The sequence below is a fragment of the Rhinopithecus bieti genome, unplaced genomic scaffold, assembly GCF_001698545.2.
Source record: "Rhinopithecus bieti isolate Rb0 unplaced genomic scaffold, ASM169854v2 scaffold_17010, whole genome shotgun sequence".
Taxonomy (NCBI): domain Eukaryota; kingdom Metazoa; phylum Chordata; class Mammalia; order Primates; family Cercopithecidae; genus Rhinopithecus; species Rhinopithecus bieti.
In genome coordinates this window covers 841,245-855,115 of record NW_016808932.1, presented here as the reverse complement: position 1 = coordinate 855,115, position 13,871 = coordinate 841,245, and the positions used below count along the sequence as shown (strand labels likewise).

Below are 13,871 nucleotides of genomic sequence, written 5' to 3'. Positions count from 1 at the left end.
TCTATCAGCACTCTGTCCTTTTATGTTTTTACTTGCTTCAAAAAATATGTACACAATTCTGGAATGTGAATTTTTCAATGCAAAATATACCCTGGAGAAACTCCATTAAGTCAGTTCTGCAATAATGCAATGTATGCATTCTTGAAAAACATGGAATTATGCAAAATACAAAATAAAATCACAGGACTTGTGGAGACCATCTGTGAAAGATAAAATATAGAAGTATAATAAGACAACAGGCCGGGCGCGGTGACTCAAGCCTGTAATCCCAGCACTTTGGGAGGCCGAGACGGGCGGATCACGAGGTCAGGAGATCAAGACCATCCTGGCTAACACGGTGAAACCCCGTCTCTACTAAAAACACAAAAAACTAGCCGGGCGACCTGGTGGGCGCCTGTAGTCCCAGCTACTCGGGAGGCTGAGGCAGGAGAATGGCGTGAACCCGGGAGGCGGAGCTTGCAGTGAGCTGAGATCCGGTCACTGCACTCCAGCCTGGGCGACAGAGCGAGACTCCGTCTCAAAAAAAAAAAAAAGACAACAATTTTACACATGTAAAACATTTAATAAATAATTAATATGATAAATATGGCACTTTACTTTAAAAGCCTGAATTTTGCCTGTGAAAGTGGGAGCCAAGGGTTGCAGCTTATGAGTTACTGTGAAGTGGTGGTAGGAGAATTACATAAAATCAGATGGAAAGTGTAACACTAATATGGATGGGTTTAGCTCACACCATTGGGTGAACTGATGTTACCAGTAGATTTTCAAATTGTGTTCTTGCATGAGTTTTTATATTCCTACATAACTTATTTTAGCTGGGTACAGTTTTCTGCATTCATCTCTTTCCTGCAGACAAAGCAACGAGGAACAATCACAAATTTTGTGTTGTGTTCAAGGTGTTTCCTAATTTTTCAATGGTGTTGGAAAAATCCTGAAACACTGATGGGACATATATACAGAGATCTTTACTAATCTCTAAAGTTGTGGTGATCTGTTGTGTAGTTTTGCTGTCATTCATTCACTCAGACTCTTGTAGATGGACACTGAGGCTATTTCCAATGCAGTTTTTCAGGAACTGCCTTTGGGCAAGTATCCATAAAGTGTCAATGCTCAATTAAAGTGGGGAATATGCAATAGGATAAGCACAGAAAAGTACTCTCCATGGTGATGGTAAGACATCTATTTTTTTTTCCCCTATTTATTCTTCTGACTTCAACTGAAATCAACACATCCTAGATATCAGGTAATTTAGTTTGAAAAGTTGAAATCTTCCTTGAACAGACTGGAATTGGAATCCTGGGAAATTCCTCACTCTTTTGTCTTTACAGCTTCCCTTTGCTCACTGGACAGAAGTTGAGACCCACAGACCTGATTCTCAACCAACTGGCCTAAGGCAACTGCTTGGTCCTTTCCTACAAAGGGATACCTCAAATAATGGAGGCCTTTGGGTCAAAATATTTGCTGGATGATGCAGGATGTAAACTTTCTTTTATTTATTTTTTTTATTTTTAGTTTTATTTTTATTTTTTTTTGAGATGGAGTCTCGCTCTGTCACCCAGGCTGGAGTGCTGTGGCCGGATCTCAGCTCACTGCAAGCTCCGCCTCCCGGGTTCACGCCATTCTCCTGCCTCAGCCTCCCGGGTAGCTGGGACTACAGGCGCCGCCACGTCGCCCGGCTAGTTTTTTTTTTTGTAGTTTTTAGTAGAGACGGGGTTTCACCGTGTTAGCCAGGATGGCCTCGATCTCCTGACCTCGTGATCCGCCCGTCTCGGCCTCCCAAAGTGCTGGGATTACAGGCTTGAGCCACCGCGCCCGGCCAGAAACAGCTGTTCTTAAGGGTATTCTGAAATTGTATCTGCTAGAGAGATTATTTCCTTACACAAATAATTTTGAAAACCATTATTCAAAGTATAATCTACTTGGTGATTTACATGACACAATACATTATTTTCAGTAAAGACTGGCTCCACCCCTTACTATCAGTTTGATCTCAGGCAAGTTACTTAACCTATCTGTACATCAGTTTCCTCTTCTGTAAAATGGAGATAATTCTCATAGCAACTTTACAGATATTTGTAAAGGATGAATATACATAAAATACTTAAATAATTACTTTGCAAAATCTGATTATATTGCTTTATATAGTTCCATAAAGTATTTTTCATATTGTTTAAAGTAATTAAATAAAGCAGGAATTTTTTTTTTTTTTGGAGATGGAGTCTGGCTCTGTTGCCCAGGCTGGAGTGCAGTGGTGCGATCTCAGCTCACTGCAAGCTCCGACTCCTGGGTTCAGGCCATTCTCCTGCCTCAGCCTCCGAAGTAGCTGGGACTATGAGTAGCTGGGACTACAGGTGCCTGCCACCATGCCTGGCTACTTTTTTGTATTTTTAGTAGAGACAGGGTTTCACCATGTTAACCAGGATGGTCTCAATCTCCTAACCTCGTGATCCACCTGCCTCGCCCTCCCAAAGTGCTGGGATTACAGGCGTGAGCCACTGCGCCTGGCCTCTTTTTTGTTGTTGTTGTTGAGAGTCTCACTTTGTAGCCCAGGCTGGGGTGCAGTGGCGCCATCTTGGCTTACTGCAGCCTCTGCCTCCTAGGTTCAAGTGATTCTCATGCCTCAGCCTCCCGAGTAGCTGGGATTACAGGCATGCGCCACCATGCCTGGCCATATTCTTTTAAAATAATTAAACAACATGAAAAATACTTTATGGAGTCATATAAAGCAATATAATCAGCTGTTCCAAAGATACTAAAACCTACAAAAACCCCAGGTTGTGGTAATGGATTTTACTTTACTTGTTTGTCTATAATGCATCTTCATTAGGGGGGGCAGGGGCCCTATCCGTTTAATATGCTTTGAACAGAACTGTACTCTATTATGATGTGTAAGCAGTTGCTTGGTAAATGTTATTTGGTGATAGAAAAAAAATTGAAAGACTGACTATTTTTAGTAGGCAAGTAATTTTGCAGAGGTCTAAGTCATTCTGTCTAAGACCTCTAAGTCATTATGTCTAAGGCATAATGAAATTCCAACGTGTCTAGGAAAGGAAGGAAAAGAATCTGGAAAAGAATAGGGTGAAAAACTCTTGAGCCAGACTGACAAGCTAGGTAACCTATCAGAGAACTCAACAAAGACAAGAACTTGGATTTCTTTCACTGAAAGGTACCATCTCTGCTTGTTGGCTAATGAGGGAAGGTGAAAGAAGCTGCCCTGTCCTTACCTGGAGGCTTTTGCCTCAAGAGAAAAGTTCAAAAGAAACTGCAAATGAAATCGAAAACCTGAACTTGGTCAGCGAATTGATAATCCTGCTCAGTTTACACACAGTGACACCAACCTTAATGACACAATGTAAAGTCACTGTAAATTTTATACTAAGCCAGAGTGTTTCTTTTTATGCCAGTGGGTTTTCTATCCTTCTCAAATGAAATCTCATTTTGAGGCACATTGGTAAGACACTGTCACAAAATCGAGCCAAACCAGTACCATGAGTTCACGTATGCAGATTTTAAAACTATGTCATACAGACTAATTCTACATACCAGTAAGGTGTGCCCACGAAGGAGTTGGCAGGAGAAGCCATTGAGGCAGATCCAAAATCAGCTAGTTTTACCTGACCTGGCTCTGTTAGAAGAATATTTCCTGCTTTAATATCCCTATAGGAAAAAATAAAAGGGTTAGAAAATTACTTTTCAATTTTGATTATGGAATAGGTCAGAGCATGCAATTAATAAGACAAAAAGTTTATTAAAAAACAAAAAACAAAAAACAAAAAAACACCTTGCTCAGATGGCCAGGAGATTTAGTAATTACTGTATGTCGTAAGGGGCCCAGATTCCTGGGGGTACTTGCAGGTAGGTCACAGTAATTACTTAACGGTAGAGCTTTCTTCAGAGGGAGGGAATACAATGAGAAAAAAGGCAGACGTGGGGAACAAGGAAACCTATTCAGCTGCTATACTTACAAAGGCATATTCTTAAAGGCTAAATCCAGTTATCAATAGTATTCCCTGTGCTGAGAAAATCGGTGCCAATTGTAACTGCTTTTTCTGCTTTTCCAAATTATGGGACATTTTTGGAGCCTAAACAAACCTGCAGTGATTCCGTATTGACCACCTACCAATAAACCTCAACTACACACGTACCTTTTCTTTCTTGCCTGTGACCCTTTCTCTCTGCCTTTAATTGTAACTGCAACTCTAAGGCATTTGAGGTACATGTTATATAGAAGGTGATATTTTAAAAATTACTCTGTATAGTAAAAAGAAGACCCTGACAGATCAAAACAAACAAGGATTAGGGGTTAGGAAATTGCATGTCTATTGTAATTACCACAAAGAATTGCACGTGCTTACTACTAAAGCTAATACAGGTATTATATAGTAAAAAGTTTTAAAAATATAATTGAAAAAATTCATTTTCAGTATGGTAATTGAGAATGAGAAGGTGTGGATGGATTCCTTATTCTTTTAAAAAAAGGCATGAGGTGTAGCGAGCACTAGAAACCATGAATTGGAAGTTGATGGTCAGTGAAAAGATAAAACAGAGAAGATGAGGAAAATTTATGTCAAGCTGAAAATGATACGGTTCAAATGCTTCAAAATAACTTTTGTAAAAACTTCCCTTGAAAATTCAGTTTCCTTCCTCATGGTGACATTAGGCATTGGCAGACAGAACTAAAAAAAAATGCATTATTTATTTTTCTTCACAACAGAAACATGTATTTACTTATCTTTAATTAGGAGATCGAATTGCCTTTTAAATCAAAACAATAAAATCTGAGACATAGTATTTACTTTCAATTTTAAAAAACATTCTTTATAAGTATTTTGACTCTTCAACAAATTATTTTACATACTAAAGAAGATAAAGTATAATAGAGACTAAAACATGAAGTTAATGTGTAGATTAAGGTAATGGCACAAAAAACTGAACTGTAGCTTTAAATAAGAGCAGGCAGGGTGCTGACAAGTTGATGGGTGCAGCACACCAACATGGCACAAGTATACATAAGTAACAAACCTGCACGTTATGCACGTGTACCCTAGAACTTAAAGTATATAAAAAAAAAAAAAAAAAGAAAAAAGAGCAGGCAAACTAATCACAAGCAAGTTGGCAGTAGTATTAACACCTTGGTACCAAAGACATATATTTACAAAAAGTTGTCAGATCCATAGACAATATGATAATTTTACTTCATCAGTATTTATTAACATGATTAGGTTCACTCTTTGTCCTTAATTCCCAGCAGGATTTCAGTCTGCCTATCTTTAGGAAGTTCTGCTTTTGTGGTACCAGTAAAGTGGTCATGGCTACACTGGGGTCATTAAAACAGAAGCAAAAGAGGAACCATAACCCAATAGTTTCACTTCTTCCTAGTAAATGCCAGTTGTTTTCTTTCATTTGTGAGGCATCTCAGATTCTTTATACCTACCTATTATTTCACTGCTCCTCCCCTCATTCACTAATGTAACTGTACTAAAAGTTCATTACTGAGAGGAGGAAAGATTGGTAACATCTTTCTCTAGAAGTTAATGGAGGGAGGCAGGTTGCAGGGAGGAGAATGGTGTTGTGGTAGAGAAAATACAAGGCAGAGAAAAGCCCTAGAATAGGAGTTAAGAAACTTGAGTTTCAATTCTTAATATATTACTTAAATTCTGTGAAACTCTGGGCAAGTTCAGTCTTTCTGAGCCCTGGTCTCTTCATCTGCCAAAATACAGTAAGGATAATATCTTCCTAAGTATCCATATGAACTATACAGAAATATGAAATATTTTAAAGTTAGAAAATAGCATATATTTATGTAAGATTAGCTTGTTATTTGTAGTAGGAAGGAACAATAACTCTGCTAGGAGATAAATATACGCAGGGAAGGTTAATTTTCTTTTCTTTTCTTCATGACACAGTATCTAAAGATTGCTGGGCCCCTTTTCAAATTTCTCTGCAACACTCAGCCTGGAGAACAGTTACCTACTGAACAAAGATGATATAATTGTGGATACATAGGAGAGAATAAGAGACAGAAGCTGAATTCTGGCAACTTTATCCTTTATATCCAGAAGCAGCAATCTATTTGCTTCCCATAAATGCTTAGGCAACTTAAATTGGAGCATGCACTAATTTTCAAGGTTCCTGGAATAGACAGTCCTGTAACTGAAATGAAACATAACTGGTCTCTAATCTTACCTGTGAATCAATGCATGAGAATGTAGGTAGGCTAGTCCATGCAAGGCTCCATGAGTAATGGCAGCGATCTCCACTTCCTGAAGTGGTTTTTTATGAACTGAAGAAGGGGGGAAAAAAAAAAAGTCAGTAGATGATCAGTTTCATTCCTCATTTTATTATTTTATACAGCTATACCAGACTGAGTTACATACTTTCTCACATGACAATTTGGGAACACATTCACCTAAATATATAGGATACAGATTTTCTACAGAAGAGAATAAGTGATCAGACAACAGGAAACCCAAGTGCATCAACACAAATGACCCTTCAAAACAAAAATAAAACAAAGCCTGATATTCCTTAAATGATGTATTGTTAATTTACTTATCAGTTGCAAGCCAAGTCACACTGATTCCAATTAACCAGGCCCAAATTAACCAGTTCCTTCCAACATTTTAAATGTCTGGAGTGTTCTAAGTTACATTATTCTCCCCTGCCTCAAAGCCATCTTTAATTACCCCTTCAAACTACAGGTTTTCATTATTTGTGAAAGCAGCTAATAAGCAATTTCTATTCAGAGATCAACAGTGATTTAATTTTTTTTCTTTTTTTTTTTGAGACAGGGGTCTCACTCTGTTACCCAGGCTGGAGTGCAGGGTTCCAATCAAAGCTCACTGCAGCCTTGAACTTCTGGGCTCAAGTGATCCTCCTGGCTCAGACTCCTAAGTAGCTGGTATTACAGGTGTTAGCCTCTGTGCCTGGCTCAAGATATTTTTTTTTTAAGTAAATTTTTAACACAGCCTCTGGTTATAGCAGCATCTGCAGGGAGGAACTGGGTCAGTAAAGATTTCTGAAAGGGAGTAATATCAATATAATGTGAGACTGTCTCTCTTTCATATATATCCATGAATATGATGTTTTTGGCTACACATACCGTATCACATTAGCCAAACATTTTGGCAGGACCTGCCCTGGATGGGCCATGAACTAAAACAGCAGGAAGACTGCTAACATCACTCAGACACTTTCAGTGGCATTGAAGAGATGAAGTGTGCATAGCTTATCCACACAACCCTAAAGCCCAAGCCATCGTTCAATTAGTCTGCCCAAACTACACTTTAGTATGGTGGTAGGTAATATTCTGATAAAAGTAAAACAGAAAGGAGAGTTTAATTCCTTCTTTCTTACCTTCTAATAAATCAGAGGCTGAGCCTAAGCAATATTCCATCACCAACTATAAGAGATTAAAATAATATTCAGAATAATGAAAGTTAATTAAAAAACCGCTGAAACCAACTAACCAACCAACCAAGGAACTAAGAATACTAGGTGAATAAATATTCTGATCTACCTCCACTTGGACTGAATTTTCATCATCTGACACTAATTGATTTTATAATTTTCATCATCCCACTTTTATTATTTCTTGCTTGAAATTGGCCTAAAGATTATTGGGGACTAGATATAGAAATATTTACTATAAATGGTGAAGCCAAGATTGCCAATTTATTTATTAACTCTTTCACTACTGTATTTCAAAAGGATTCAGGTGACTATGTTGTACTAAAATTTGTAACTCAGAAAGTGGCAAACAAATACATGAGCCAGTAAAATCTATATTGGGGTTATACCAGTTACATACAACAAACCAGTAAGTAGTAAATTCCTTTTCTCACACTTTAAAAGTTTTAAACAAGAAACAGATATAATTTTTAACTGAATCTGAAGATGTAGCCTGCTATGTATCATTACATTACCTTGAATCCCTGAGATATATGTGTTATTTAAATTTAGATCTTAAAATATTTCCAGAATAATATTATAATACTATTGATAGGCTGGGTGCAGCAGCTTACACCTGTAATCCCAGCACTTTGGGAGGCTGAGGCAGGCGGATCACCTGAGGTCGAGAGTTCAAGACCAGCCTAGTCAACATGGTGAAATCCCATCTCTACTAAAAATACTAAAAATTAGCTTGGTGTGGTGGCTTGCACCTGTAGTCCCAGCTACTTGGGAGGCTAAGGCCAGAGAATCGCTGGAACTCAAGAGGTGGAGGTTATCGATAGTTACTGGGTTTGCAATCTGTGGAGGTTTTCTAAAAGTAAAAACGAGAAACCTCTTTCTTTACTCTTTTTTTTTTGAGACGGAGTTCACTCTTGTTGCCCAGTTTGGAGTGCAATGGCACAATCTCGGCTCACCGCAACCTCTGCCTCCTGGGTTCAAGTACTTCTCCTGCCTCAGCCTCCTGAGTAGCTGGGACTACAGGCATGCACCACCACGCCTGGCTAATTTTGTATTTTTAGTAGAGACAGGGTTTCTCCATGTTAGCCAGGTTGGTCTCAAACTCCTGACCTCAGGTGATCTGCCCGCCTTGGCCTCCCAAAGTGTTGGGATTACAGACATAAGCCACTGCGCCTGGCCTCTTTCTTTACTCTTATCCTAGATTTTTAGGTGTCCAAGACTACTGATTTGTAGTCAAGGTCAAAACTATCATGGCTCAGCAACCAATCTCCACACACACATGCAAGCATTCACACTCCTACAAATTATTACTTTATTATTTAAAAGAATAGTACATGCTTATTATGCAATATAAATTTCCTATAATAAACTAGACAAAACCAATATCAACATATTGGTTCCTTTCATTAAAAAAATTAATGTGAAAATATATTTATATTATGTACCTTGCATTACTGAGATAATTTAGAATATGAGAAGTCTAGAAGTTTAAAATTTAGAAACGATTATACTTTTGTAGTTATATATTATAAATATCAATATCAATACATAATATGAACATATTAATATTATAAATATAAGTATACTATCTCTATATTATATGGAATGCAATTAAATTAGATATAACATACTTATAATACTATAATAGTTACATATTACATAAAATTATGTCTTATATGTTATAGTTTTACAGTTATATATTTATGTAGTATGTACCTTGCATTTCTGGAATAATTTAGAACAATGAAAGGTTTAGAAGTTTAAAATTTAGAAACCATATATAGTTTTCGGCTTGACATTAAACAGATTCAGAAACATTAAACTTATTTCTTATTATGAAATGGAAGATTCCACATGAGTAAATGTTATAATGAACACTAGCCTTTATGTGCCCTACTTTTTCTTTAATCAATTTTGATGGAAGCATTTCTAAATTTTATCACATAATTTTCTAATTTTTAAAAGTAACGGAATATGCATATGTAACCTCCTTAAACCGAGTATATGAAATGTGAATATAGAACTTTAAAACTGAATAGAATAAATATGTTTCTAGCTGCATTAAATTTTTTAAATTACATGTTTAAAAACTCAGCATTTTTGTCACAAATATTTTTTCCCCTATTATTCTATAACACAAAGGCACCTGAGCTGGTTGTTTGCTCCTGACACTAAACAGCTCTGGCTGCTCTGCCTTTAAATTATTAGGTCTGCTTTCTAGCTCCCCTGACTTTTTCCGTATGGTCAAATTATTCTTGTGCCTGCTTGTATGCATGTATCTAACAGCTCAGTTCCTCAGAGCTGTTTCTGATTGGTCTATCAGATCAGTTGTAGACAGAAACCAGGTAGCCAAGCTTATTAGCAGTCTATATAATCTAAGAATAAATGGGTGGCTGGGTGCAGTGGCTCAGGCCTGTAATCCCAGCAGTTTGGGAGGTCAAGGTGGGTGGATCACCTGAGGTCGGGAGTTCGAGACCAGCCTGACCAACATGGAGAAACCCCGTCTCTACTAAAAATACAAAATTAGCCAGGCATGGTACTCGGGTGGCTGAGAAAGGAGAATCACTGGAACCCAGGAGGTGGAGGTTGTGGTCAGCTGAGATCGCGCCATTGCACTCCAGCCCGGGCAACAAAAGCAAAAACTCTGTCTCAAAAAAAGAAAAAAAAAAAAAGAGAGAAAACAAGCTTCAAGTAACAGTGTGGAGGATTTTCTGAAGACTTGAAATACATGAGATTTTAGCACTTGGATTTTGTAACATTTATTCTGCCTGCTTGAAATCCCTTTCTTGACTCCTTCAAGACAGCTGAGATTGCCAGAGAACTGATTTCTAGATAACGAGATACTTCTTTGATTAATTTCTTATTTTCGGAATGGAAGCAATAGCTCTACATAAGAGTTGCTTGAACAGAAATGTGTATGTTTGTATACTGTTTGATAGTCTATTTAGGAACAAAAATTCCATTCCATAATTAGAGATCACATACAGGAAAGGAGTTGGTACATGGTAAACAATAAATGTTAGTTAAATTGGAGTTTAAGTAGGAATGTACAATTTGATAAAGTAGAAAACATAACATTTTCATGTCCTAAATGTGCCTAATGTGCCAACCTAAAGCCAGAAATACAATCGTATAAAAATATACTAAGGGCCGAGCACAATGGCTCATGCCTGTAATCCCAGCATTTTGGGAGGCTGAGGCAGGTGGATCACCTGGGGTTAGGAGTTCAAGACAAGCCTGTCCAACATGGTGAAACCCTGTCTCTACTAAAAATACAAAAAATTAGCTGGGTGTGGTGGCGTGTGCCTGTAGTGCCAACTACTTGGGAGGCTGAGGTTCAAGAATCACTTGAACTCGGGAGGCAGAGGTTGTAGTCAGCTGAGATAGCACCACTGTACTCCAGCCTGGGCAACAAGAGTGAAACTTTGTCTCAAAAAAGAAAAAAGAAAGAAAAAGAAAAAAAAATATATGTGTGTGTGTGTGTGCGCATGCATATATATACACATACACACACACATATATATATATCACACTAAGATGACAGAGTGGAACAAAAGTCTTATTTTAATCATATGGTGGCCCCTGTTTGGTAAAAATCACATAGCAATTAAAACATCAAGGACAATTCCAAATATGGGGGAACTGGAGTGGAGGATGAGAAATGACAAAGATAAAAATTCTAGGATGAGAATATAAGGCTGGGCCTTTTGCTTTTACAAACATATAATTATAAAATGATGTCAACTTTTCACCATCTCTTTTTGAGTGTTTATAGAATGGAATTTCCATAGGCTAGATATCATTTAATCTTATGGAATGTATACCATATGACACACTAAGGTATTAACAAACATTAAATACTGATAACAAAAGTTAAATGGAACAGAAATTAATAGTTCTATTATCAAATAGATAATAGAAAAAAAGAAAAACAATGTAACAGTAAAAGAAAGATAACAGAGGTCTTTCGACTTACCCAAGCAGTGTGCTCTTTCAAGTAACAGCCTTTGTACTCAATAGTATTAGGATGCTTCAATTGTCGTAAAAATTTAACTTCCTTAAGAATATCTTGCCATTTCTATTGAAGTCAGAAAGGAAACATTTTAATTTAATTTTTGATAGGAAAATAGTATTTCCTATCAAGCATACATATATATTATTTATATTATTAAATGGACCATAAAAGTAAAACCGTTAATAAATGAAGAACTATTTAACATGCTATTCTTTCTCTCTCTCTCTTTTTTTTTTTTTTTTTTTTTTTGAGGCGGAGTCCCCCGCTCTGTCGCCCGGGCCTGGAGTGCAGGTGCCGGATCCGGCTCACTGCAAGCTCCCGCTCCCGGTTCATGCCATTTCCCTTCCCCAGCCTCCCGAGTGCTGGGACTACAGGCGCCGCCACCCTCGCCCGGGCTAGTTTTTTGTATTTTTAGTAGAGACGGGGGTTCACCGTTTAGCCCAGGATGGTCTCGATCTCCCTGACCTGTGATCCGCCCGTCCTCGGCCTCCCCAAAGTGCCTGGATCCAGCGCCCGGCCTTTTTTTTTTTTTTTAATTGAGACAGTGTCTTGCTCTGTTGCCCAGGCTGGAGTGCAGTGGCGTGATCTCGGCTCACTGCAACCTCTGCTGCCTGGTTCAAGGTTCAAGTGATTCTCGTGCCTCCCAAGTAGCTGGGACTACAGGCGTGCACCACCAGACCGAAGTAATTTTTTTGTATTTTTAGTAGAGACGAGGTTTCTCTGTGTTGGCCAGGTTGGTCTCGAACTACTGACCTCAGGTGATCTGCCTGCCTCAGCCTCCCAAAGTGCTGGGATCACAAACTTGAGACACTGTGCCTGGCCTAAACATGCTATTTCTTTAGTTTGAATACATGTAAACACAAGCCTATCACCAAAAACATTACAAAAAGCCATTACACATACCTATGTTCTGGTCCGCAAAACAGTTTTTTTTCTCTTTTCAGGCACCCAGGCTAGAGTACAGTGTTGCAATCATGGCTCACTGAAGCCTTCATGTCCCAGGCTCAAGTAATCCTCCCACTTCAGCCTCCCGAATGGCTGGACTATAGTCACACACCACCACACCCAGCTAGTTTTTTTGATGTTTTGTAGAGGTGGGGTCTCACCACATTGCTCAGGCTTGTCTTGAGCTCCTGGGCTCAAGCAATCCTCCAGCCTTGGCTTCCCAAAGTGCTGGGATTACAGGCCTGAGCCACCTCAACCAGCCTGCAAAATAGTTAATTGAGCTAGAACATTAGCCTTTTTAAAAATAATTATGAATGTTCACACATTTGTATGAAAAACTCCAGAATCTTTTATTATATGCTCCACAAGAAGGAAAAAAAAATTGTTCAAAAAAGGTTTAAAGAATTTTGTTAATTTCATACTAACTTGCTTATTTCAGTTTAGGTATACAACTGTCTCTATCTTACCTCATGGGTCTGCTTCCCACTATAGGACATCTTCTTAATTGCCACCACCTCATTGGTGTGAGCATTTGTAGCCTGTGTTAAGAGGGTAGAAGAAAAAGAAAAAGAATTAGTGATGTTTCAGCCAATTTAACTTAAATATTTGACTAGAGACTATTTATTTATATATTTATTTATTGACAGTCTCACTCTGTCCCTCAGGCTGGAGTGCAGCTCACTGCAACCTACACCTCTTGGGTTCAAGCGATTCTCCTGTTTCAGCCTCCCAAGTAGCTGGGATTACAGGCACGCACCACCATGCCAAGCTAATGTTTTTTGTATTTTTAGTAGAAAGGGGGTTTCACCATGTTGATCAGGCTGGTCTTGAACTCCTGGCCTCAAATGATCTACCTGCCTCGGCCTCCCAAAGTGCTGGGATTGATTACAGGTGTAAGCCACTGCACCTGGCAGCTAGAGACTTTTTTGTTTTATTTTATTTTTGGAGAAGGGAGTCTAGCTGTGTCGCTCATGCTTGAGTGTACTGGCACAATCTCGGCTCACTGCAGCCTCCGCCTCCCGGGTTCAAGCTATTTTCCTGCTTCAGTCTCTCAAATAGCTGGGATTACAGGCACCCACCACCACGCCTGGCTAACTTTTGTATTTTTAGTAGAGACAGGGTTTCACCATGTTGGCTAGGCTGGTCTCAAACTCCTGACCTCACATGATCCACCTGCCTCAGCCTCCCAAAGTGCTTGGATTACAGACGTGAGCTACCGTAACTGGCCTGATACTATTATTTAAAATAATATCTCCATACTGCAGTATCACAGTTCAAAGATGCTTCAATTTTTGATAGGCTAAATAGACATTTCCACTCCCATTTTAATGTATAGTTTTTCTGTATCCTTTTCTGGATACATGCAAAGATTGTAATATAAAAAATGATCAGGGTTTAATATATCAAACCAAACAAAAAATGTCATATTCCCAAATTATCCATACTGGTTTCACCTTGTAGACTGTCCATAAATGGAGAACCAGTTAAATAAATAAATATG

The 13,871-nt window shown here is 38.4% G+C and overlaps 1 protein-coding gene across 4 annotated transcripts in view; it reads right to left on the bottom strand.

Moving 5' to 3' along the window:
• Positions 1-13,871, bottom strand: part of TAOK3 (TAO kinase 3) — a 249,497-nt gene that overhangs the window by 93,317 nt on the left and 142,309 nt on the right. For all 4 annotated transcript variants that reach the window (XM_017887864.1, XM_017887867.1, XM_017887865.1 and 1 more), the window contains 5 exons: positions 12,838-12,909; positions 11,387-11,488; positions 7,357-7,402; positions 6,187-6,283; positions 3,544-3,657 (listed from right to left, as the gene is read on the bottom strand). In XM_017887864.1, coding sequence (XP_017743353.1) covers positions 3,544-3,657; positions 6,187-6,283; positions 7,357-7,402; positions 11,387-11,488; positions 12,838-12,909 — 431 coding nt within the window. The remainder of the gene's footprint in view (positions 1-3,543; positions 3,658-6,186; positions 6,284-7,356; positions 7,403-11,386; positions 11,489-12,837; positions 12,910-13,871) is intronic.